Raw genomic sequence first — 27,884 nt, 5'->3', positions numbered from 1 at the left:
TGTCGTCTGCTATAATACACCTACAGATTCGAGACCCTTCGACACTTCTGTGCATGTGTCCACAAAAAGGAGAATCCATTCTGATAATAGGGTAATCAATCTGTCTTCTGGGGATGAGTTGTTTATTATTACATGTTGGAAAATTATCTTCTCTTTTATGATCATTGTAGTTTTTAAAGTGGTAACTATTTTGCTTGTATAACAGTTGGGAAATTTTATCTATAAAGCACATGATTTTGTGTGTTGGCAACCAATTCATACGTCCATTTCTTTCTCCCCTTCAATAATAATGTCCAAGAGTTAATTAAATCTCATTCTGAAGAACTGAATGATTCCGACCTGCTAAATTTAGATGCACAGCGGGAAGATCCTGAAGAGTATGAAGAAAATTTAACCACTGATAGTCAGCCAAAAGAGATTTCACAGAAACAATTTGAAAATATTTTTCATACAATCGTTTTTAAGCAGCAATGCTTAGAGGCTGACCCTGATGAAGAGAGAAGCAATAAAACTTGCAGAAGAGTAGAAGAGGCATAGGGCCTACCGTCAGTTGTATGAAAAAAAGAAACAAAATGCCCGCCAAACTATGTTAGCACAATTCTTTGTTAAGAAGCAGAATAATTAAATTTATATTCTGAATATATTTTATTGTTTTTCAGCTTCATGGTTTTCCTTAACTAGGCCATGAGACATAGCTTAATTCTTTTATAAAAAATTAAGGTTCAAAAAAGAAATTTGAGGAAAGAATTATCCATTTTTCCATAGGTTATTGTATTTGATTAGTGCACCTGTTTTAAAGAATGCATTAGGCACACTAATCGAGGAATTGCTGTACTGAGAAAAATGTAAGAGAGTAACGCTCTGTAAAAGTAGCTAAGCAAAAGTCATGGAAAGACTTCTGTAAGAATATAAATGATAAATATTATGGAGGTGGCAATTGTGCTAATAATAGGAAAGAGTACAGTAAAAGGATTCAGAGATGATAAAGGTGATATGAAAACAAACTTTTCTGGATATCTGAATTACTTTGACTGTTAAATAAAACAAACAGTAACAGAACTTCAGTAGAAAATGTTCAAGAGGAATGTAATCAGGAGCCTGAAATGTGGAAAGACCACTGAAGTAGATAAATAAATTCCGTGTGATGATACAGCGTTCCCCCTTTTTACTGGAATTCACGGCACCATCTAGTCCCCCCAAATTTTATCCGGGAACCGGCATTGGCTGACGAATCAGACCTATGGCTGGGTCAGTATTCCTGACTGTAATCCGTGTTTGTCCTCGGACTGGTTTGCCTGCTTGCAGGATGAAAACCACGAGATAAACTGGCAGAAAAAACCCTGCTGTCCATGCCCAAGACTGGCTAACTTGGCTATGGATGAGGAAGATCCTCGAGCTCCTCGCGTCGTTGACGGGAATCGAACCTAGGACACTCCTTTCCTGGGCATATGGTTGCAGAGTGCAGAACCACTAGGCTAACCGCGCGGACACTGAAGTAGTTGTTGAAAGTTTATTTTTCACTTGGTTAGACTATAATAAATTTAGTTTAATCCTTTATCCAAGTGTGAGCAAACAAAGTTTGCACCTGAAAGTATCTTCAGGACTGGAGTAGGGTAGTACAACACCAGGCAACTCGTTGCAAAGGTGGAGCAAGCTTACATCACTCCTATCTCAGTATCTTCCATTGCAACGAGTTGCCTGGTATTGTACTACCTTATCCCAGTCCTGAAGATACTTTCAGGCACAAACGTTGTTTGCTCACATTTGGATAAAAGATTAAACTAAATTTATTATACTGAAGTAGATGATATTCAATAAGAAATGAACAAATGTGGACATAAGAAAGTTTTACAGAGGCTACATTGCCTAAATCAGAAGGTTGAATTCCAGATAGCAAGAGGTAACATGAGGTATAAAAATTTTATGGTGGCTACACTGCATTATTGAGAGGACTAAGTCAGATGATTAGAGTAGAGCTGTCATAGTTCCTGTCTATGAAAACTTTGACCACCATCTTGTGAGAAATAGAGAAATTTCATTGTTAAGTGTTCCAGGTAAAATTTATACAAGCATGCTTGAGAAGAGACTAAGAAAAATTGTGGAAGGGAGACTCAAAGAAGAAATTGGATTCAGGCAATATAGAGGTTGTCAAGATCAGATTTTTAATTTATGACAAATAGTTGAGAAATTTTAGGAATATGGCAAGGATCTATATCAAAATTCTGGGAAGTATTGAACTCTTGCTGTTAATCTGATGTTACGTATAAGCAAATCGTATGCAAACTTTGCCAACCTGGTTGGCAAAGTGGTTAGCATGTCTGCTCTCCCCACCAGCAAGTTATGGGTTTGAATAATATTTTACATATATTAGTATTATTATCCTAAGACCTCATGGAGTCAAAGACTTATCTAGGAGGTCCCTTTATCATACACATAACTCATCATAGCTTGCCTTAAACACATTCAAATTCTCTGCAGGCACACACACTTGCAGGCAATGCATTCCACTCATTCACAGCTCTCCATGCAAAAAAACCTGTTTCTCATTCCCTTGCTCACACCCTTCTTATACAGCTTCCAGAGATGACCTCTTGTTCTTCCTCATTCTCTGAAAAACCTTTTTAATGTTAATCCTGTAGCAACCCCTTACTAACTTCTACATCTCTATCATATCACCCCCCCCTTCTTCCTCGTATCCACTAGACTGTAAATTGCATCTTTTCAACCTTTCTACATATTCAACATTCCATTTCAACCTTTCTACATATTCAACATTCCATTTCAACCTTTCTACATATTCAACATTCCATTTCAACCTTTCTACATATTCAACATTCCATTTCAACCTTTCTACATATTCAACATTCCAACATTCCATCAATCACCCCTGGATCCTTTCCAACACATCTTCCTCCTTTTGAAAACCAGGTGACCAAATCTGTGCATATGTGACCTAATTGGGGCCTTATACAATGAAACCAGAACTCCTTACTTCTATTAGTCAGTGTCCTCTGCATCATTCCCAGAATTTGTTGTGTTGTTCTCACAATTTTGATATGTTCTCTAAATTTTAGATCTTTATCCACCATCACCCCAAGATCTCTTATTTCCTTCACCTCCAACAATATATCCTCACCAAGTGTAAATTCTACATTCCATCTTTGGCTCCCAAATTTTAAAACCTTACAATTCACAATATTGAACTGGCATCCCCACTCCCATGCCCATTCACTCAATCTATTCAAGTCTTCTTGTAAGGAAACAATAATTTCTCTAATCTTCGTAGTTCGTCGCAACTTTCCATCATCTGCAAACAACTGAATATCCCCATCCAAATCTTTGCCAATATCATTAACATACAGGTTAAATAGCAATTGCCCTAAAAAAGACACCTGAGACACACCACTACTGACGTTCCTCTTCTGGTTTATTGCTCCCCCATACTCAACATATTGACATCTACCAGATATCTAATCCAATGTATGAGTCTAATATCCAACCCTATCTACTCTAGTTTGTCTATCAGCTTATCATGCGGTAATCTATTAAAAGCCTTTGCAAACTCTAAGTATACTACTGTGTATCCATCTCCTTTGTCCAATGAAGCTATCACCTTATTGTAATAAGTAAGTAGATTACTAAAACATAAACCTCCCTTTACCAAATCCATGCTATCCATCAAAGATAATACCACTGTTGTCAATCCAGTTCTGGATTCTGGTTCTCAACCTCTCCAACACTTTCACCACAACTAACACACAGATATGCCTATAATTTGATTACTATTATTATTATTATTATTACTATTATTACAGGCAACTCCAGGGAGTCATTAGACTCATCGAGGGAGGCCCCAAATCATATTCATCACAACTATTTGACATTCATACAGTATCTATCATACCTTGCCTTAAACTCATTCACTGTCACAGCATCCACTAGACTCAGGGAGCGCATTCCACTTATTCACTACTCTAAAAGTAAAGAACCCAGCTCTAACACCTTTACTAACCACACTTTTGCCCAGTTTCCATGGATGTCCCCTAGTCCTCCCACAACCAGCCCTGTTCTCAAAAATATCTTCTGAATTAATTTTATAGAAACCCTTCAGTAATTTGAATGTCTCAATCATATCTCCCCTCCTCCGCCTATCAACCAATTTTTGCAACCCACAAATCCTCAACCTGTTCTCATACGGTTCATTCCACAGACCTGCTATCATCTTGGTCACTCGCCTCTGGATCCTCTCCACCTCCTCCCCATCAAGAAGAAACCTAGGTGACCAAATCTGAGCACAGTAGTCCAGATGGGGTCTTATCAAGGCTCGATACAGAGGAACAATAACCTGCTTGTCTCTGCTTGTCAACGTATTCCTCAGCAACCAAGTGATTTGATGAGCTGTTTTGGTCATTTTTGCAATGTGTCCCCTAAATTTCAATTCCTTATCTACCAACACTCCTAAATCTCGTGCCTCATCAATTTCCTGGAGCAGGGTTCCACCAATGCAGTAATCTGCCGCCAATCTTTTCACCCCAAAGTGCATAACCTTACATTTTGCCACATTAAACTGACATCCATTCTCCTTAGCCCAGACCTCCAATCTATCCAAATCATCCTGCAAAATTTTGACGTCATCTGCATTCACTATTGCCCTACCCAACTTCGCATCATCCGCAAACAAATGAACTGTTCCTCTCAGATCATTTCCTATATTATTTATGAACAAATTAAACAGCAGTGGTCCAAGAACAGATCCTTGTGGCACACCACTAGTCACAGGCCGTCTTGTGGACTCCACTCCCGAGTAAACCACTCTCTGATATCTCTCCGTCAACCACCCTCCTATCCATCTCACCAACCCCATGTCCATTCCCATATGCTGCAATGATTAGATGATGATTAGATTGATGATTGAGTTCTGTCACATCCCTTATAAAGTGGCACAATCTTGCCTTCCTTCCACTCTTTTGGAACTTGACCCAATGAAAGACTTATATTAAACAAATATGTCTAGGCAGATGTCAACTCCCTGGCACATTCCTTCAAAATATGTGATGATATATTCAGTCCTACAGCCTTATTAATATCAAGATTGCTCATTTCCCCATATACCTCTTGCTCACTCACAGTCAGTCACTCCTCCTCATCATCCACTATTATAGATCCATTCCTAGATCTATAAGTTTCGCTGATACCTCTTATTAGATGTGACTTCTCCATATTTTCATCAAACCATTTCTTTTTTCTCCTTATTCATCCCAGAACTTCTTCAAATCCAACTGTTTTCCCTAGATCCCAGTCCATCCCCCTTCCCTTTTTGTCTACACACATTCACATCCTCTTGAAGCATCAGCCTTTCTCATGTTATATTCCCCTGTCTACCCTGAGCTTCCTCATTTCCCTGTTTGTCTGGCACATTTGTTTTCTCATTCTCTACACTCATGCTACTCACTTCTTCATTCATTAGCACAGCTTCAATCTCTCCTTCCTTACTCTCCTACTCTTTCACATAACTTCTTAATTTATCACAATTAATAATCTACACTGATTACTCTCCCTTCCAGCAGCAGTCTCTCAAAATGACTGACACCAAAACCAGTCAGATGCGGTCCATCACTCTTATGCAGTTCAATTCATCCTTCAAACTCATTCCATACATTAACAAACTGCACTTCTTTCTCCTCACACGTTTCCACTAACATATCATTCACAGTCTTTGTTCTCTGCTTTACCTCATCACTGTCATACCTGGTCAATACATTGACTACATTTTCCTATCACACTATTATCTTTTATCATTCTCATCAACCTCGTGATATCCAGTCTTACATTCTTCTTGTTCCTAGTCAAGTCATTTTGTCCCTGCACCCACTACTAACTCTTTTGCTCACTTACTCCTTATATCCATCGCCTCAGTTATTCTATTCATTTTATCTCTTGGAAAACAAACCTTGTGCATCTTCTCATTTACTACACCTCTAATAATCGAATCCCTATACAACGGCACTCACTGGTCTTTTGTTACCTCTTTCATACTGACATCATTCATTGTCATCATCTTCACTCTTCTATACATATTTACAGTTCTCTTCATTTCACTCCACATTCGTCTCATCTCTTGCCTCATCTTCACCAACTCACCTTTCAAATCGTGCATCGTTTTTCTGTCATTCACTCTCTCTATTTTATTGCCTGCCACATATCTTGTTCCCTATCAATGCTGTTTGCCCACCTTACCATTAATTAACTCTGCTTACACTCTGGTTTTCAACTTCTGCTGCATTCACATCACTTTCGTCATTCTTACTATCATTGATTGTTTCATTCAGCAGATCACTCATTTACTTTTCTTAACTTTTTTATTACTATTTCGCTGCTCTTTTACAGTATTTCTCTTTGCTGTCAGATGATCACTCATCCTTCTCGTGGCATTCTTGCTATTAAACCTTCAGCTAGCGATACTTCATCACTCATCAAATCTGCATTCACATTACACTTTGCACATATGTTCCTTTCATTTACTTTAAATATATGTAATTTATCGACATAATCCACAAAACAACTGAAATCAAAATTAAACTTTTGTAAAGACAAAGCCACCACCATCTTTCCTTCACCAGTTACTAAACCGTGTTTTAGTAACTGGTGAAGGAAAGATGGTGGTGTGCAAACACTGTAAGCGCACAACTTCTACTGCAACTCTTACACATAAACACATGCTTATTTACAATTAATTTGTCAAAAAACTTATCTGAGCTGGGAGTCTTATGTATATATATATATATAGTAGCGAACAAATTAATCCAAACAAGCTGAATTTTGTCAAGTTTTTGTTTCAGATCACAATTTTGGTTTCGATTTACTACTTTCGGTTTCAGTTTTAGTTCACTATTTTGGTTGAGTGCTGCATGTTTTAACCTTCTCTGTGATGTTTATTAATAGTGTAAACAAGTTGACAATCATAGTGTTTTATTCATTTTGTGTAGCTATAAAATGGATGCATCTCCAGGAAAGCATTCAAAAATATGGACTCTTTTTCAGCACTCATCCATGATTCAAAGACAAATTGCCAATTAGCATTGTGTTTTTTTGGGTACTGTTAATGTGATTTTAAAAAAGTTTAGGGAGACAGGTACCTCTCCTGACAGAAAATGAAAATGTGGGCAAAAAAGGAAAACTACACTTACTCAAGATCGTTTTACTAGTTAGGAAAAGCAAGATTTTCTGCTGTAGCCTTAAACAGAGATTTGACAACTAGTGGGATTAATGTTTCTGACATGACCATCTGTCGAAGATTGTTGGATGCAGGGAGGACTACCTACAGACCAAAAAAAAAAAAAAGAAACATCTGTTAGTTATGAAGAAAAAGAGGCTCCAATGGGGAAAAATTGTACAAAGATTGGACTGTTGAGAAATGGAAAAAGGTCATATTTCCTTTACCCTATGTTTGCAAATCAGTGGCTCAAAGGACTTCTTCCACCTACCTTCAACAAGTTCCTAAAACCCAGCTAAAAAGATGTTCTGGGGTTGTTTTACACATTACGGTCCCGGATCACTTGTGTCTGTTGACGGTATGATGAAAAGTGACCAGTATATAAAAAGATTGGGAAAAGAAATGATCGATGGTAGCACCTCTGCTACTAATGACTCGCAAAAAGTTAAGCAAGTTCGAGCACGGTTAGTAGTTGGAAGGAGAAAACAATCGTTTGATGCTGTTGGCACACTCTCCCTCGATGAGTCCTTTGGACTCCCTGGAGGTGTCACATAATAATAATAAAGAATGGTCCCACAGATCCAGAAAGACACAAAAAATAAAATAAAAACTCGCCTTCCAACATGATCTCATTCCATGTCACACTTCAAAAAAAAGTGAAAGAGTTCCTCAAAAATCACAACATCCAATTGCTTCAGTGGCCAGGTAACTCTCTGGACATTAACCTAAGAGAAAAATTTGTGGGCCATAGTGAAAGAAAGACATAGAAAGTTAAATTGTAATACAAAGGATAACTTAATACATTAACCATACTTTATAAAAGTATGGGTTTGAGATACAGAAATATGAAAAATGTGTTCTACGTTGGTAGAGTCTATGCCTAATAAGTTCTTAATGAACTTATTAGGCATAGAATTAGGAACAGAGGAGTGCATATAAATCATTAGGTAAAGTTGGAATTTAATTTCTGTACTTATTTTCTTGCAAAATTAAAAATTTTCTTTAAAATGCAAGTGTTTGGATTAATTTGTTTGCTACTGTAGTTGCTGGTGTTCAATTAGGGTTTTACACACACACGTATGTGCACACTTATGTATACATATATATTCATAGGTTGATTTTGCTATTCAGTCTATTTACATATTTTTTATTTTTACTTTACTTGAACAATCTAATAATTTTATATGTACTCTGTGGAGTTTTCATGTAAATATTATAACTGAATTATCAAATTTATTTTATTTGTAATTTCTTAAATTCTTTTTAAATTTGCCCTCCCTTGATGAGTCTTTAGACTCCCTGGAGGTGTCATGTAATAATAATAATAAATTGTCTCTCCATACTTTTTACATGCCTATAACAAACTATGCATTCCTTTATTGATTGCATGGTTTGTTTATTTATTGCTGTATTAATGACTATGTTTACAGTTTCTCATGGGTTCCTGCTAATATCATTAGACTAGCTGGAAAGCTGTAGAATGGAAGCACTCTGTAATTTCTGCTATCGTTCCATTTTCAATTCATTAACTGCTGGCTATTTTTGTGTATTCACCCTGATGATATGATGAATACTCAAAGAAATACGTGTTTTTTTATTAAATACTTTAATTTTTTTCTACATAATTTGTGTATAGTCAGTTTGTCATGTCTGTTAATTCATTAATAATCAGATCTGTATTTAAGTTTTTAAATCTGGAAAAAGTTCAACATAGTACTAAGAGAAAAGCTGTTCTGAATGCTACAGTTATATAGGTCTATATATAGTCTATATAGACTATAGACTACAGGAAAATGGTTTCTTGACTAATACTTCATTTTATATCAGTGTTCTTTATCTCCACTGTTATTTATCACCTATATGGATTGCATTATGAAAGAAAGTGGCATTAAACTTATCAGAATGGGAGATATCAAACTTAGCTCTTTGCTGTGTGCACATGCTATATTCCTAAACAAATCTAGTGTAAGTCTCCAGAATTCTTTAACAAGTGAATAACAACCTTAACAAACTTGGAAGAAAATTAGCAATAGAAAAACAAAAATTATGAAACTCAGCTAGGATAACTCAGCTGTATTCTACATGGAAGATCTATAGAACAAGTAAAATATTCCAGCTGTTTAGCCACAATTTTTAGTGAAGATAGCGAATAAAATGTGGAAATAGACAACAGAATAAACAAAGCTGGTATGATGAGGAGTCCACTAAATAAATTTATATGTTATAAGAGAGAAATTAGCAAAAACACTAAACCAGTAGTTACAGATCTGAGAGTTGGGTTAGAAATAATACAGTTGACCAAAGAATAGAGACCACAGATATGAGGGTTCTGAGAAAAAGGGGAGTAAACTTGATGGCATTAATGGCATATTAAAAATTTAAGATATTAGAAAGGAACTTTAGAGTAATATGTATGTACAGCCTTACCCTATATGATTTTAGCATATAGGATAAGGTATAATTATAAGGTATAAGGTAAGATATTGAGTGGTATAGTCACTTAAGCAAAATGGGTGAAGAAAGGTAAGCAAAATGGTTGTTTGATGCCAAAATGGTAGGAAAACAACCATGAGAAAGACCTTTGTATATTGTGCAGTTAGAAGTTCTCTAGTAGACAGAAATATAGGATCTGACAATACTGAAGTGCTGACTATTACTAATGTTCTGTTTACAGAACATTAGTAATTATGTGAACTTCATCATGTAGTTCTGTCATAATATCTTGTAAACCTCTTCAGGGTATATATATCAGGAAATAAATAATTCTGATTTTGCCATTGATACCATCTATTTTACTTGCTTAAATTTTATCCGAATGGAAGCACTCTGTAAAAAAAAATTGTCTAGTAACAACTGTTATTAAGTTTAGTTAAAGGAATTCTGATGATTTGCAGTGGATTGGTTTAGCACTCCAATTCTGATCTGAAGTTTAATGCCACTTTGTTTCATAATGTGATCCATATAGTTGATGGATGAGGGTGGAGATAAGAGTGCATCCTTGTCTGTTGCCTGATTTTATATCTGTCTTCCTATACTTCCTGCATTGTTGTAACTGCAAAGTTACAACAATGTTCCATTTACCCTATATAACTTTAGCATTCTGAACACCTTTTATTTTGGCACCTTGTGATATATGCTTTCCATATCTATAAAACTTGAGTACAGATCCTTGTTATACTCCCATGATTTCCCTACTGTTTGTTGCAAAGTGAAAATCTAATCCTGACAACCTCTGTTTGGCCTGAACCCACCTTGTTCTTCTCCAAGTTTTCCCTTCCATAAATTTTCTTAGTTTGTTCTCAAGCATGCTTGTGTAAATCTCATGTGAAACACTTCAATAGAAAAATTCCTCTTAATTCTCACTGAGAATCCTACTCCAATTATCTGGAATTCAACTTTCTGACTAGGCCTTCTGAATTATGCAGTATAGTCACTGGAAAACTTTTCTATCTCCATATTTGAGCATTTCTGGTCTTAATATTACATAGCTTCCTCTGCATCATAGCTAAAATTCATTGTACTCTTGTCAAAATTTTAGCAGTGTCCTCTGAATTTTAGGTTATTATCCTCCATTAATCCTAAATCCCTTATCTCCTCCTTCTTCATTAAGATATTCCCACCAGTCGTATATTTTTCATCCCATCTTTCCTTCCTAAATATTAATACACTATTGTTTTACACACTAAACTGGCATTGCACATTTACCTAGTCTGTTCAAGTCCTTTTGCAAAGTCGCAACATCTGCTCTGCTGTTCATAGTTCTTCCCAACTTTACATCGTTGCAAACTGCAACATATCACCATTCGTACATTTTCCACTATCATTAATATGCAAGTTAAACAGCAATAGCCTAATGGGAGAGGGAAGAAGTCACTGCTAGTCTGCCCCATCAGTGACTTTCAACATCCAAGATATTGTTTCCCCATACAAAACTTAATAATGTCTATCAAGTCAATTGCAAATCCAGCACATTAATCTTCTGTCCGAACATATCCATTCAGGTCTCCAGAAATCTACTTGCCACAGGTAAGTTATTGGAGACAAGTGATGAGTGAGTTTACAGCCTCATTGTAAATGCATTCAAAATATATTGCCTCATTTTCTTCATATAATTACATATTTCTTATTTCATTTTAAATCATCATCTCATTCATTATTCAGTTATTTCATCACAATGCCCTCCAGATAATATAATAAAGAAGTTTCACATCCAACCAAGAGACAGTATCTTGTGTATTAATTAAGTGAATTCCTTCTTAGATTGTTTGTCCCTGCAAATGATTAGTTTGCACAAAGATACCCTCAAAGATATTCCTTGCTGCTGTTTCCAAATATGAAGTAATTCTAATCTACGACAGGCTCACTATTTATCTCTCAACCTGCAGATTAATTTTGAAATAGTCAAATATTCTCAAACAGAATTTTATTTTGCATAACTTGTAGGTCATTACCATTCTTAAAAAAATTCAGAAATACCATTATATTATATTACAAAATAAGACATTTATATTCTTCTTATTTTCCCAACACCCTCTTTAACACTTGTAGGCATGCAGTTGTAATGTAGTATTGGCATAAGCTTGTTATCACAATTAACAACATGAATTAACTTGGTGTAATTATATACTTGAACATTTTTACATGATGAAACAGGTTTTTTAATAGTGTTATTTAAAAAACAGTTACCTTTCAAAGATGTTAGAGACTGGATCATGTTATTAATATGATATCATGAAAAGCAAGTCTGGCTCCATTGCTAGTTTGTCTTCCCTATTAAGTTATTTCTCTGGATAATTTATATAAATTAACCTTCATTATGGGCAAATGAAAGGAAATGCAAACTACATTTTAGAGTTTTCTAAAATACTGCTAAAGGCAAAGATGAGGAACCAGAAAGTATTAAAAACCCTGGAGAAAATAGTTCATCAATTGAAAACAATTACTACATGTTTGCTAAGACAAAATGACTCAATGCATTCAAGTACTGATGTGCTACAAAGGCTAAGTTGCATTCTGTAATGTATAAAAATATCCTGGGCCTACTGACAGAAACTCTAGATTATTAAAAGATTTTTTTTGAGGCCATTTAAAAGCAGAGTTGTTTAGGCTTCATGAGATGTTCAATTTTCACCCCCTCCCAATTTTTTTTGGGAGGGAGTGAAAATTGAACCTTTTACCAGAAATCACCTGGGTAAAACACCTCTAGCTACTTTTCAAAAAAAGATAGATTCTAAAATTTTTAAACACGTATAGTGCCTTTTTAATATAGTTTATTAGAAAACTAAATTCGATAAGCCATTTTACTTCAACATCATAGGCTCAAAAGCAGAACAGTATCAAATGGCATGAAATATAAAGAATCTATCAGTTATTGCCAGTGTTGTTAAACAGAAATTAATTAAGGAAATTAAAGATTCCAGTAGACAATTTTCTTCTGTAGATATTTCAAATGTGGAGAAACTTGCTCATTATTGAAATACGTAGATAAAAATCAAAAGAGACATTCGTTTATTTATATAATTCCTCTCCAAACCTAATTTGCAGTGTACCTTGATAGCTAAACCATTTCATTACACACACCTTTTACCAGAATTCATACTGTGGGCGAGTGAAATTTTTTGTGACCAGTAGATTTAAGTGGTATTTATGAAGCACTGTATCCATTCCGCTTTAGTTACTAGCATGTCATGTGGCAGTCCATCAAAGCCTTACAAAATTTAAATTACCACAGTGTGTATGCATATCTTTTGTCCAATGTATTTGTCACTCTGTTATAATACAAATCAAATCATAAGGTTCAAAGCTGTATAACCGAGAGGAGACCTCCACATAGCGTTTAAAGGAATGTGGAGAACCAACCAGGGCTTCTGAATGTCCAATCCTCACCTTCTCGTGGTGCACTCTGTTAGGTATCTTGATACTGAACGAACGAGGATGGGCTGGCAATTTGGGATTTAGCTAACCAAATTGTATTCTTATTGGCTTAAACCACAATATTAAATGATGGTACAACATGATAGAATTTTATGTCGGCTGGGGCATCGCCTGGTTAAACAAGGGCCCCCCATTGTTTTCGCCAGGGAACCAGGGCGAACAGCGAAAAGTCAGCTACTGGAACAAATCCTAAAACACACCCCAACTCAATATCACCAGAATTGAAGATTGATACTATCAACATATAAGAAGCCTGAATGGCAAAGAAATGGAGCTAGCTGAGGAATTAGATAAGTAACAGATTGACATAATAGGGGTGACTGAAACAAAAAAAAAGACCAAAACTGGTGAGATCTTTCTGAGCAATAAATACAAAATGTTATATTCAGGCAATGAGTAGCCATAGTATTCAAGACTAAATACGAGGCTAATTTTCTTGAACGGCAGGCAATTTTAAGTAGAGTGATGTGGGCAAATATCAGAATAGGGAACTGGACAGTGAGACTTATTTGTGCCTATGGTCCCACAGAAGGTTCTACTAAGGTAGAAGTGGAGGAATTTTTTGAGGCTTTAGAAAAAGCAACTGACACAATGAAAAATGAAAAGTTGGTCCTTGTTCGGGATCTAAATAGCAAAATAGGAAATAATTGTCAGACATACAAAAATATTTTGGGAAAATTTAGAGAAAAGAGCAAAGCTAATAATAATGGCAAATACCTGTTGGATTTCTACTGAGGACATGGACTGGTTATTACTAACACCATGTTCCAACATAAAAATGTGCACAAATTCACATGGAGAGAAGAGGCAAGGAATAAGAAAAGTCTCATTGACTATATTATTGTTGATAGTGATGTTTTCTCACTGGCGCAGGACACTAGAGGGTACAGAGGATTTGAAATTGGAAGTGATCACTATTTAGTCTTAAGTAGGATAAAATTGAATTTCATATGAAAAGAAGAACATGTAAGAAAGTTTTAAAATGAATAAAAGTTGAGCAGCTCTCAGATGTGAACTGTAGACTAAAATATACAAACATTATTGAAGAAAAAATGAGAGAGTTTGAGAATAGGAATCAAACGTTAGAGATTCAGTGGCAAGCTCTGAAGAAAACATTCATTGATTCTACCAGAGAGGCATGCAGTGAGGTTGTCTGCAAGGATAGAAAACTCAGAACTCCCTGGTGGACACAGGAAGTTAAAGAGGTAGTGAAGGAAAAGAAGAAAGTATATCACAAGTTCCTGACAAATAAGTCAGCTTTTGCTCTTAGAGAATACAGAGACAAATGTAAGAAAGCTAAACACTGTGTAAAACTAGCTATACAAAAGTCATGGGAAGACTTTGGTAAGAACATAGAAAATAAATATCAAGAAGGTGGCAAGATATTCTGGAGGTTGTTGAAGAAGCTCAGAAATGGAGGAAAGCGTGCTGTAAGAGGAATTAGAGATGATGAAGGTGATATGAAAACTGGAGAAAAAGATATACTTGAAGTATGGAGTAATTACTTCGAAAAATTGCTAAATGAAACTAGCAGTGATGAGAGCACAGTGATAAAAAAACACTGATCAGGCATGAATCAGGAATACATATCCATGCTTGAAGTAGAAAAAGCCATCAAAAGTCCGAAATGTGGAAAGGCTGCTGGAGTAGATGATAATAGACCAGAAATGCTCAAGTATGGAGGTATAAAAGTCTTACAGTGGCTGCACTTCATAGTTCAGAAGCCTCGCCAGAAGAATGAATTCCAGATGATTGGAGTAGAGTTGTCATAGTACCTATATATAAAAAGGGAAATAAAACTGAATGTGAAAATTACATAGGTATTTCTCTTCTGAGTGTTCCTGGTAAGATTTGTGCAAGTATTCTTGAGAAACGGTTGAATAGGATTTTGGAAGGGAAGCTTGGGGAAGAACAAGCTGAATTCAAGCCAAATAGAGGCTGTCATGATCAGATTTTCACTTTACAACAAATAGTTGAGAAATTATGGGAATATAACAAAGATCTGTATTTAAGTTTTGTAGATCTGGAAAAAGCATATGACAAGGTGCCAAGAGAGAAGCTATTCAAAACGCTACAGTTGTATGGTGTTAGTGGATCATTATATCAAGCAATACTTAGTCTTTATTTGAGTTGTAAGTCAGCAGTTAGAATTAAAGGAAGTACAGGGAGATGGTTTAATGTTAAATTTTTGGTCAGACAAGGATATACATTATCACCTCTGTTATTCATTATGTATATCAATTACATTATGAAGGAAAATGGTATTAAATCTGATATCAAAATTGGAGATGTTAATGTCAGTTCCTTGCTTTACGCAGATGATGTTATACTTCTAAATAAATCTGCTACAAGTCTGCAAGATTCTTTGACTAAATTGAATAACTGTTGTTGATAGATATGGTATGAAGGTCAGCAATAACAAGACAAAGATAATGAAAATAGGCAGAAGCATTGAAAATATCAGCTGCATTGTGAATGTCGAACCTATAGAACAAGTAAAACATTTCAGCTACTTAGGCATGATTTTTAGTGAAGATGGTAAATTAAATATGGAAATAGACAACAGAATCAACAAAGCTGGTATGGTAGGAAGTCAGCTGAATAAATTTATATGAAATAAGAGAGAAATTAGTCAAAACACTAAATTAGCTGTATACAAGACAGTGTTCAAACCAATTTTAACTTATGAATCTGAGAGCTGGGTCAGAAGTAGGACATTTGACCAAAGATAGAGACTGCAGATATGAGAGTCCTGAGAAAGATTAGAGGCATGAACAGATGGTATCAACGGCAATATCATATTAAAAACGAGGCTATTAGGAAAGAACTTGACATCATCAGCATCCAGGAATGCGTTAACAGAGCTAATCTCAGGTGGTATGGTCACTCAAACAGAATGGGCGAGGAAAGATTAGCCAAAGAAGTGTTCTCTGCTAGATTGACAGGAAAAAGACCCAGAGGAAGACCAAGATATAGGTGAATTGATATGGTAAAAAGTGCCTTAGAAGATAGATATATAAATATAAGATCTGACAATGTTGTAGCTTTGAGAGGTAACAGATTGATTTGGTAGAAAATTGTAGGTAGGAAGTTAGTAATGATGTAAATTTTTCATGTAGTACTATCATATCTTGTACACCCCCTTGAGGGTAAATGTCAGGAATTTGATGATGATGATGATGATGATTATATAATATATGATTTGCTAGTATGACAAATATGCTATAATATTAAATTGAAAACTTAAGAAATTGAAAAAGAATCAAATATGATGTGAAACTGAGAGTTAAGATGTTTTGGATATCTGGAGGAATTGAAAGACTTAAATAAAACAAGCAATGACAGTAGTAGAAACTATTCAAGAAGAATGCAATCAGGAATACATATCATGTTGCTACTTCTTCTTTTTCATTTTCCTAGTGTTATATTCTACTTAGTGTGAGTCCACTGAAAATCCCATTGCAGGAGGGTAAGTTCTACTTCTCCCATGGTGATCCCCTCCTTCTTGGAAGAGTGCATACATATTTATCTGGATGAATGTATGAAGGTGAAAGACAATCGCTAACATCCTTCATGTCCTGGGTGGGATTCAAACCCCTAGCTTCTTGGCTGGAGAGCAGCTACACTAACCATTCGGCCAACCAGGCCTGGCATACTTGAGGTAGAAAAAGCTAACAAAGTAAATTGTGGAAAGGCAGTTGTCGTAGATTATGGTTCCTTTGTATAGCCATTAGTGGTTATAATTCCTCCAGAATCAAAAATAAAAAAAAAAATTTCCCAAATCTATGACCTTCTCTTCAGAAGGATTATAGTAATATCATCATCATTTCCTATGTCTGAGGCACATCAGAAAAAATAGCCAGAATAAAAAAAAAAAAAAAAAAAAAAATATATATATATATATATATATATATACACCTGCTGCAAAATCTTCAAGCCACACTTGAAACTAGTTCCTGGTATACATAGGTTTCCCTTGCAAGTTGGCATACTGGGGACAAATAGAAGATCAACTGCCATCCACATTGAAGAACATGTAAAATACATCTGCAGCAAAGACTACAATTGTCTAGCAGACCGTGCTTTAGATAGTACACATAGAATCAATTGGGTAAAAAAACATCATGCTCCATTGCAGTAAATTCAAAAGAACGATTTTTTTAGAATCTGTAGCTACCTCAAAAAAAAAAAAAAAGAAAAAGAAAAAAAATAATAAATATGAATGTGTAAAACTTCCCAAACTATGTTGAACACTAATTCTCTGGGATCCCAGTTTACAACCAAGATCATCGTCAGGTGTCCACAGAGAATACCCCCATCTAGTTGGTTCATCCACTTGTTTAACCTAGTTCTGTATTGCCTTTTTTTTTTTTTTGTATGTACAAATTTTATATTGTACTCCCTGAACATGTTTCTGTAATTCAGATGAAATACTTCTTGAAGAGTTAATAGTTTTTAACCCTCTTTTAGTGCTGGTTTATTTCATTAGCCCTTCAACATGAGTTACTCCCAAACAAGTTCCTCCCACACGGCTACTAACGTTTAGTCTGAGTAAGATTCTTAGACCATTTAGCCCAACTGTGTTTTAGGTTCTTTTGTCAATGGGTTTAATATTAAACAGAAAAAAGAAATCTAAAATTGAATCATATATACATTTAAAGCCTACTACCAGCATTGGTATATTGATTATAGGCATCCAGATAATATTCTGATTTTATATACATTGTTAGCAACTGCTTTTACCAGTGTTCCGGGTTTGTTTTAAATGTACACTCATGCTTTTAAATAATTATTATTTTTTTTTAAATTATGTTTTTAATCTTTTTTTACTTCCCAACATTTAGATTCATATATTTTATGGGAGAAGAAGTAATGCAGAGTTTTTTATTAACAATGGATTTGTTTTTCCTGAAAATGAGAATGATTGTCTGACTATAAAACTTGGTAATTATTTACGTTTATTTCCTAGTAAATATCTTTTAACTGTAATCTAGTTATGGTTTACTAAACAGTCATTTGAGATCTTCAAATCTTCTCTGATCCAAGAAATGTGACGAGATAAGTGTAATGTTAGTAGCATGAATGATGCTATGTTATAAACAGCTTACTGTAAAAGGTTAAACTTCACAGATAAAGTGAAAGAGTAACTTAATCCTTTGAGTATTTTTATTCACCCATCTTGATAATGTTTTTTTCCTAGAATGTCTGCTGTGCATGTAACTAATCATTTTTTATTTTATTTTATCAGGTCATTCAAATAAATTAACGATACCAAGGAATTATATACTGGGTTTAATCATTTATCCAAGTGTAAGCAAAGTTTGCACCTGAAATATAATCAGGACAGGTCAACTCATATATAGAAGCTAATGCCTTCACATCACTTGCCTTGGTATCTTATAATGCAAAGCATGTATCCTTACGGATCTGTATAATGCTATGCATTATGGGAAGGGTCACTACCCAGACCGGTTTCGACCTTCATTGGGGGTCTCATCAGTGGGAGCCAGACCCAGAGGTGATACTAAAGTTGAAGTAATGCAGAAGTCATAATTTCATATGAGTTGCCAAAAGGTGTCACACCTTATTATTAAAAGACTCTGGATTAGAGATAGTTGTTAGAAGTTTTTCCACTTCGTTGAACTATAAATTAAGGATATATCAAGAAATTATAAACTTGGTTTAAACCTTTAAACCAAGTTTATCCTTTAAACTTTATCCAAGTTTAAGCAAACAAAGTTTGCACCTAAAATAATAATCAGGACAGGGCAACTGATATATAGAAGCTAATGACTTCACATCAGTTGGTCTGGCTCCCACTGAAGAGACCTCAGTAAAGGTCAAAACCGGTCTGGGTAGTGACCCTTCCCATAATGCATAGCATTATACATACCCATAAGGATATGTGCTTTGCATTATGGGATACTAAGGCAAGTGATGTGAAGTCATTAGCTTCTGTATACGAGTCGCCCTGTCTTGATTATATTTGAGGTGAACTTTGTTTGCCTACACTTGGATAAAGAATTAAACCAAGTATATAATTTCTTGGCGTCTTTAATTTATAGTATAATTGAGTGGAAAACTTCCAACAACAGAGTCATCCAAAATTTTTTGTTACAGGTAATTCCACACCTAGCAAATTCCTTAGGCTTTTGTTCTCATTATTTGATTGTGAAATAAATGACACAAAGTTTCTGTTCTCTAATCCAAAATCCATGCAAATCGTCACTTGCCAACTCAAGGAGTAGGTAGGTGACAAGTAATGTGCAATGGGATTCTGTACTTGGACCACTTCCATTTGATTGTGCATTAATGATTTTGGGAATGATTTTAGGTGGAATATCCAGTAGTTCATGATATAAAGTTGATTTAGAGATCCTACAAGATCATATAAACAGGCTGTAAAATCACAAAAAAGATAATGGTTGCCAGTTGAATATGACACAAGGATGAGAGGCTTACAGGCTGTGTACAATCAAACTAAAACTTTCATTGAAAAGTCAGCGAAAAATCACTTGAACATTGAGAAACACACTGACAGTTAGGAATAAGTAAATTATTCTCTCTCTCTCTCTCATAAAACTTGATATGACCACAGCTGAACTACCATGCACAGATTTTGTTTTTAATGTGACTTCCATCCACAAAAGATTGTAAACTTATAGCACATTAGTAATGTGTTAGTGGGCTGAATATTAAATAATCTAGAAACCCTGCTCTAGAGAACAAGCATGAAACTTTTATATAAGTAGGGCAGTCTCACACTAGATATTGAAATTCACCAACTACCTATCCTTGCCTCTGGTGGTATATGAAACTATGACCTGTTAGTTAGAATTATAGCTTATTTCATGCCTATTATTAAGAGTTTAGGTCTGCACATAACCAGAAAAGCATATATCTTTGTTTTGTTGATTACACCAAAGCATTTGATTCAATAGATCACAAGAAATTAATACGTATCTTACAGAATAACGGGTTAAAAGGGAAAAATTTTACATATAATTACAAATATATACTGGAAGCAAATGACTTCAATAAGATATAAAAATGCATATTCTTACAACTTTGAAATCAAAAAAGGAAGAAGACAAGGGTGTCTTATCACCCTTACTGTATAATATATATAGTGAGCAAGTTTTTAAAAATATTTCAGAACTGAATGGTGTAAACGTTCAAGGGTAGGAACTTTAACAATTTCAGATATGCAGATTACACAGTCCTTATAGCTGAATCTGATGATGATCTTCAAAACTTAGTCACAGAAATTTACAGCAGAAGCTTAGACATGAGATTAATTATTAACCTAAAGAAAACAAAGTGCATGATTTTATCAAAAGAACCAATCAGTAAGAAACTAAACATAACTGTTAACAAAAAGAAAATTGAACAAGTTCAGTCTTTTATATATTTGGGACAAATGTTTACAGACAGAGAAATTCCCTTTAAAGAAATAAAAAGAAGAAAATAGACATAGCAAGAAAAGCCTTTATTGGTATGGAAACTGTTCTGATATCCAGAGACATTAACATAGATACAAGAAAAATTTTAATGAAATGCTATATCTGGTTAAGCCTTCTCTATAACAGCGAAACTTGGAGACTCTAAATAAAAAAGCAGAGAAAAAAATTAGAAGCTTTCAAAATGTGGACTATCAGAAGAATGTTGAAAATATCATGGACAGAGAAAATGATGTTTTAAAGAAAGCAAAAATGAAAATAACATTAATGAAAATAATTGAAGAACGAAAACTTAAATATTTTGGGCATCTAACTAGACAAGAAGGCATTCAGAAATTAATATTAGAAGGGAAACTGGAGGGGAAAAGAGGGAGAAGTAGACACAGGAGAATGTGGTTTGAAGATATTAAGGACTGGACTGGTTTTAATTACCATAAATGTTCCAGAACAGCAAAAGAAAGAAAGAAACAAGTTCTGTGACATGGTTGCCAACCTCTTTCTAGGGGATGACACTTGAAGAAGAAGGTCTGCACATCAGATAGCAAGACGTATTAACCATCCATGTATCTATAATATTTCTAGTGATATCCTGAATCGTATTTCTTTGCTTCATAGTTTTAATCAACTTGTACTCAATTAGATAAGAGGAAGTATTAATTAGTATTAGTATTTTATTTAAGTGGCCATACTACCTTAGATTAGCTCTGCTTCAACATTCTTGAATGCTAACAATGTCAAGTTCCTTTCTAATATCTTCATATTTAATATGATTCTGCCATTGCTGCTATTGGTTCACTCACCTAATTTTTCTCAGAACTCTCATATCTGTGGTCTCTAGTCTTTGACTAAGTGCTTTATTTCTAACCCAACTCTCAGACCCATAACTTAAAACTGGTTTGAACATTGTCTTGTATACTGCTAGTTTGGTGTTTTGACTAATTTCTCTATTATTCCATATAAATTTTTTCAGCAGGCTACCCACCATACCAGCTTTGTTTATGCAGTTGTCTATTACCAGATTTAACTTGTCACCTTCACTAAACACTGACTGTTCATAAATAGCTGAAATATTTTACTTGTTCTATAGGCTTTCCATTCAGAATGCACTTGATATTTCCTGTGTTCTTAGTTTTGGTTATTTTATTGCTGATTTTCATGCCAAATATGTTACAGTTGATGTTCAGTTTAGTTAGAGAATCTCCGAGAATTGCACTAGATGTGTTTAGAAGTCGATATCATTTACATAAAGCAAAGAGCTAAGTTTGACATTTCTAATTACAATATTAAGCCTAATGCCACTTTCTTTCATGAAGTGGTCTATATAGATGATGAATAAGAGTGCAGTTAACGTTCATCCTTGTCTTACATTGAACTAATGTAATACACTGATTTTACATCAAACCATCTTTCTGTGTTCCCTCCTATTCTAACTGTGGACTTGCAACTTAAATATAGACTATGTATTGCTCTGTATAATTTTCTATTTACTCCATATGATTGTAATGCTTTGAAAAAAAAAAGATTTTCCCTAGGCATCTTGTAATATACCTTTTTCAGATATAGGAAACTTAAGTGTAGATCCTTGTCATATTCCCATGATTTCTCAACTATTTGTCATAAAGTGAAAATCTGATCTTGACAACCTCTGTTTGGCAACACAGCTTGTTCTTCTCCAAGTTTCTCTTCCACAATCTTTCTGAACCTCTTTTCAAGTATACTTGCATAAATCTTATCTGGAACACTTAATTGAGAAATTCCTTTGTAATTCTCACATTCAGCTTTATCATCATCATCATCATCAACATCAAATTCCTGCCATGTACCCTCAAGGGGTGTACAGGATATGACAGTACTACATGAAAAAATTACATCATTACTAACTTCTTATCTACAATTTTCCTCCAAATCAGTCTGTTACTTGTCAAGACTCCAACATTATCAGATCTTATATTTCTATCGTCTAAGGCACTTTGTACCGTATCAATCCACCTATATCTTGGTCTTCCTCTGGGTCGTTTTCCTGCCAACCTGGCAGAGAACACTTGTTTTGCTAATCTTTCCTCTCCCATTCTATTTAAGTGACCATACCATCTGAGATTAGCTCTGCTAACGCATTCCTGGATGCTGACAATGTCAAGTTCTTTCCTAATATCCTCATTTTTAAAATGATATTGCCATTGATGCCATCTGTTCACGCCTCTAATCTTTCTCAGGACTCTCATATCTGCGGTCTCTAGTCTTTGGTCAAGTGTTTTACTTCTGACCCAGCTCTCAGATCCATAAGTTAAAATTGGTTTGAACACAGTCTTGTATACAGCTAATTTAGTGTTCCGACTAATTTCTCTCTTATTCCATATGAATTTATTCAATTGACTTCCCACCATACCAGCTTTACTGATTCTGTTGTCTATTTCTATACTTAATTTATCTCAGTAAAAATCATGCCTAAGTAGCTGAAATGTTTCACTTGTTCCACGGGTTTTCCATTCACAACACAGTTGACATTTTCAATGATTCTGCCTATATTCATTGTCTTTGTCTTTTTATTGCTGACCTTCATACCATATCTATTACAACAGTTATTCAATTTAGTCAGAGAATCTTGCAGACTTGTAGCGGATTTATTTAGAAGTATAACATCATCCACATAAAGCAAAGAACTGACATTAACACCTCCAATTTTGATATCATGTTTAATACCACTTTCCTTCATAATGTGATCCATATAGATAATGAATAACAGAGGGGATAATGTACATCCTTGTCTCACACCAGATTTAACATTAAACCATCTTCCTGTACTTCCTTCAATTCTAACTGCTGACTCACAACTCAAATAAAGACTAAGTATTGCTTGATATAATGCCCCATTGACACCATATAACTGCAGCGTATTGAATAGCTTCTCTCTTGGCACCTTGTCATATGCCTTTTCCAGATCGACAAAACTTAAATACAGATCTTTGTTATATTCCCATGCTTTCTCGAATATTTGTCGTAAAGTGAAGATCTGATCCTGACAGCCTCTATTTGGCCTGAATCCAGCTTGTTCTTCACCAAGCTTTTCTTCCACAATTCTTCTCAACCGTTTCTCAAGTATACTTGCATAGATCTTGCCAGGAACACTCAGTAGGGAAATACCTCTGTAATTCTCACATTCAGTTTTATTTCCCTTTTTATATATGGGTACTATGAGAGCTCTACTCCAATCATCGGGAATTCGTCCCTCTGTCCAGGCTTTCTGAACTATGCAGTGCAGCCACTGTAAGACTCTTATACCACCATACTTCAGCATTTCTGGTCGAATATCATCTACTCCTGTTGCCTTTCCACATTTCAAGCCTTTGATGGCTTTTTCTACTTCAAGTATGGATATGTATTCCTGACTGCATGCCTGGTCAGTGTTTTTTATCACTGTGCTGTCATCACTGCTTGTTTCATTTAGTAGCTTTTCAAAGTAATTACTCCATACTTCAAGGATATCTTTTTCTCCTGTTTTCATTTCACCTTTATCATCTCTAATTCCTTTTACAGCACTCTTTCCTCCATTCCTAAGCTTCTTCAACAACCTCCAGAATATTTTGCCACCTTCTTGATATTTATTTTCTATATTCTTGCCAAAGTCCTCCCATGACTTTTGTTTAGCTAGTTTTACACACTGTTTAGCTTTCTTACATTTGTCTCTGTATTCTGTAAGAGTAAAAGCTGACTTATTTGCCAGGAACTTTTGATATGCTTTCTTCTTTTCCTTCACTGCCTCTTTAACTTCCTGTGTCCACCAGGGAGTTCTGATTTTTTTATCCTTGCACACAACCTCACCACATGCCTCTCTGGCAGAATCAATCAATGTTTCCTTCAGAGTTTGCCACTGAATCTCCAAGGTTTGATTCCTGTTCTCAAACTTTTTCATTTTCTTTTCAATAATATTTCTGTATTTTAGTCTACAGTTCACATCTGAGAGCTGCTCAACTTTTATTCGCTTTAAAACTTTCTTACATGTTATTCTTTTCAATATGAAATTCAATTTTATCCTGCTCAAGACTAAATAGTGATCACTTCCAATTTCAAATCCTCTGTACACTCTGGTATCCTGCACCAGGGAGAAAACATCACTATCAACAATAACATAGTCAATGAGACTTTTCTTATTCCTAGCCTCTTCTCTCCATGTGAATGTGTGCACATTTTTATGTTGGAACATGGTGTTAGTAATAACCAGTCCATGTCCTGAGCAGAAATCCAACAGGTATTCGCCATTATTATTAGCTTTGCTCTTTTCTCCAAATTTTCCCAAAATATTTTTGTATGTCTCACAATCATTTCCTACTCTACTATTTATATCCCCAACAAGGACCAACTTTTCCTTTTTCATTGTGTCAGTTGCTTTTTCTAAAGCCTCAAAAAATTCCTCCACTTCTACCTTAGTAGAACCTTCTGTGGGACCATAGGCACAAATAAGTCTCATTGTCCAGTTCCCCATTCTCATATTTGCCCACATTACTCTACTTGAGACTGACTGCCATTCAAGAAGATTAGCCTCGTATTTTGTGTTGAATACTATGGCTACTCCTTCTTTTCCTTGATTGTCATTGCCTGAATATAACATTTTGTATTTATTGCTCAGAAAGATCTCACCAGTTTTGGTCTTTTTTGTTTCAGTCACCCCTATTATGTCGATCTGGTACTTATCTAATTCCTCAGCTAGCTCCATTTCTTTGCCATTCAGGCTTCTTACGTTGATAGTACCGATCTTTAACTCTGGTGATGTTGAGTTGGGGTTTGTTTTCAGATTTGTTCCAGTAGCTGACTTTTCGCTGTTCGCCCTGGTTCCCTGGCGAAAACAATGGGGGCCTTGTTTAACCGGGCGACGCCCCAGCCGGCATGAAATTTTGTCATGCTGTACCATCATTTTTTATTTTGGTTTAACCAATAAGAATACAATTTGGTCGGCTAAATCCCAAATTGCCAGCCCATCCTCGTTCGTTCAGTATCAAAGTAGATACCCAACAGGGTGCACCACGAGACGGTGAGGATTGGACATTAGGTCAGAAGCCCTGGTCGGTTCTCCGCATTCCTTTAAAGGCTATGTGGAGGTCTCCTCTCTCAGTTATACAGCTTTGACCCTTAAGCACCCCATTCAGGTTTATTCACCTTTTTTATAGATGGGAACTATGAGAATGCTATGGCAATCATAGGTGACGCCTGTGAATAAGTTACGTTAAACTTTTGCTCCTGCATTTTATCGTAATTGCAAGTGTTTTTTGTGCAAAATAAGCAGTAAACAGAAAACTAACAGAGGCTACTAAGGAGCCGATTACTTCAGCACAACTCGTAAGTGTACAACTAAAAAACAGCCACGTGAAAGCGCTATGCCTACCATGCAAAGTAAAGATGGCGGCAACAAAGGAAGACTACCTTGAGTCCTGTCAGCATCGCCAACAAATCCGAATGACATTTCAAAGTGCTGCAGCTGTGAAACTGAAGTTAAAGAAAGGGGGGAAAAAAGGTATCGTGTGCGATTTATGTTGCAACTGGCTACATACTCCTCTGCGCAAATAAATGGATCACCGCACAAGATTTTTACCGATCTTAACCAGCCCTACTTCTGTACGATGTGCCTCTCTTCCGTAAAACAGCTACTAAATCTAGGCAAAAGAGTTGAAAACCTCAAACAACAGCTTAATACTATGATTGGTACTTTCTCCTCCAAAATCAGAAAGGTGGAAACTAAGCTTGAGATACTCGATGACTAGCCCCCAATCACAAGTGAATCCATGCCTGCTAACAAACTTTTTGAACTAATCGTATCAATGGTACATGAGTCATTTGAGGCTGAAAATAGGAGACTCAGCGCCGTTATCCCGAACTTTCTGATGGAAAACGGAAAATCCTTAAAAGAAGATGTTGGCAATATAGCAGAAGAATGCAATTTCGATCCCAGAAATATCGTCAAATGCCATCGTTTCAGACCATAAACAAAAAAAAAAGGAGAACGAACTTTCCATCTTGTGAAAGTGACCTGCAACACACCAAACAAACACATTCAAATTTATAACGTCGATAAACAACAAGCTAAAGGACACTTGCCCCCAGTCACGCATGCATGCTCAAACTGATTTAACCTTTGCCAGAGAGAACAAAGACGCCAACTCCGAAGACAACTAGAAGAAAAACGCCAAAATGAAGACAGCAGTTGGATGATAGACTACAAACAAACCAAAGTAGTGCAAAAACCAGTGAAGCCACTAGTAGCCACCATGGACGCCAGTATGCAGGCGCTCTATAGGAACGTGCAAGACCCTTGCAGTCAAATCCACGCCTCACAGAACCTTGCATATACACTTCACCAACATCCGTGGCCTCAATTCCAATCTTAATAGCATCTACTACCATCTGCAGTCCACCAAACCCCACCTACTCTTTTTAACTGAAACTCAAGTCTCACCATCCCCCAGCACTATTCATCTCAACCTTCCTAACTATACACTATTTAACTCCTTTCGACCTAAGAGTGGCGTCTGTGCATATATCCGCTCTGACATACCCTGTCAGAGAACACCTAACCTAGAATCGCCCAACTTCGACCTTCTTTGGCTGAAGATATCCTTCCCTCACTCAGTCAGATTCATCTGCTGTCTCTATCACTCTCCTAATATCACCAATCACTGAGCTCTTTCATTTCCTCTCCTTAAAAGTTGATTTTCTCCAGTCCCATTCTCCTAACAGCAAAATCACCCTCCTGGGTGATTTTAACATCCATAACACCAATTGGCTATCCTCATCCAGTTATACAGATCCTGCAGGCAGAGATGCTGAAACATTTGCCATCACTAACGACCTTATACAAATTGTTCAAAAACCGACCAGAATACCAGATAACCTGAACCACTCCCCAAATACCCTAGATCTCTTCCTTAGTAATGACCCCTCTAAATATGCAGTGAATGTAGTGAATCCCCTGGGTAATTCTGACCACCACCTAGTGCTTATCTCCTCCCCCATGCAACAACACTTTCACAGTCACTCCCACACGAGTAGTTTGGCATTATAACAGTGCCAAATAGGACTCCGAGATTACTATGCTTCATTCCTGGTTGGACTATTGTTTCCGGTCTTCCAGTCCAAACACATGCACTGAACGTATCACCAAAGTAATCCTCACTGGCATGAAAACATACATTCCCCACACTACTCAGAACTGCCCTCCCCTAACTAAACCATGGTTCTCCAAAAGATGTGCCAAGGCTGTACAAATGAAAACTCAGGCATACCAGAGC

General features: G+C 35.8%; 1 protein-coding gene across 6 annotated transcripts in view; it reads left to right on the top strand.

Annotated features, from left to right (window-relative positions):
• The window catches only part of LOC150101403 (actin-histidine N-methyltransferase-like), a 311,777-nt gene that overhangs the window by 220,980 nt on the left and 62,913 nt on the right, over positions 1-27,884 (top strand). For all 6 annotated transcript variants that reach the window (XM_090401040.1, XM_090401036.1, XM_090401039.1 and 3 more), the window contains one exon: positions 17,992-18,091. In XM_090401040.1, coding sequence (XP_090257166.1) covers positions 17,992-18,091 — 100 coding nt within the window. The remainder of the gene's footprint in view (positions 1-17,991; positions 18,092-27,884) is intronic.

The sequence above is a fragment of the Typopeltis vanoorti genome, chromosome 11 (assembly GCF_054136105.1).
Source record: "Typopeltis vanoorti isolate ZY-2024b chromosome 11, IOZ_Tvanoo_1.0, whole genome shotgun sequence".
Classification (NCBI taxonomy): Eukaryota; Metazoa; Arthropoda; class Arachnida; order Uropygi; family Thelyphonidae; genus Typopeltis; species Typopeltis vanoorti.
The sequence above is the reverse complement of the archived record's forward strand: the minus strand, read 5'-3'. Positions and strand labels throughout refer to the sequence as shown.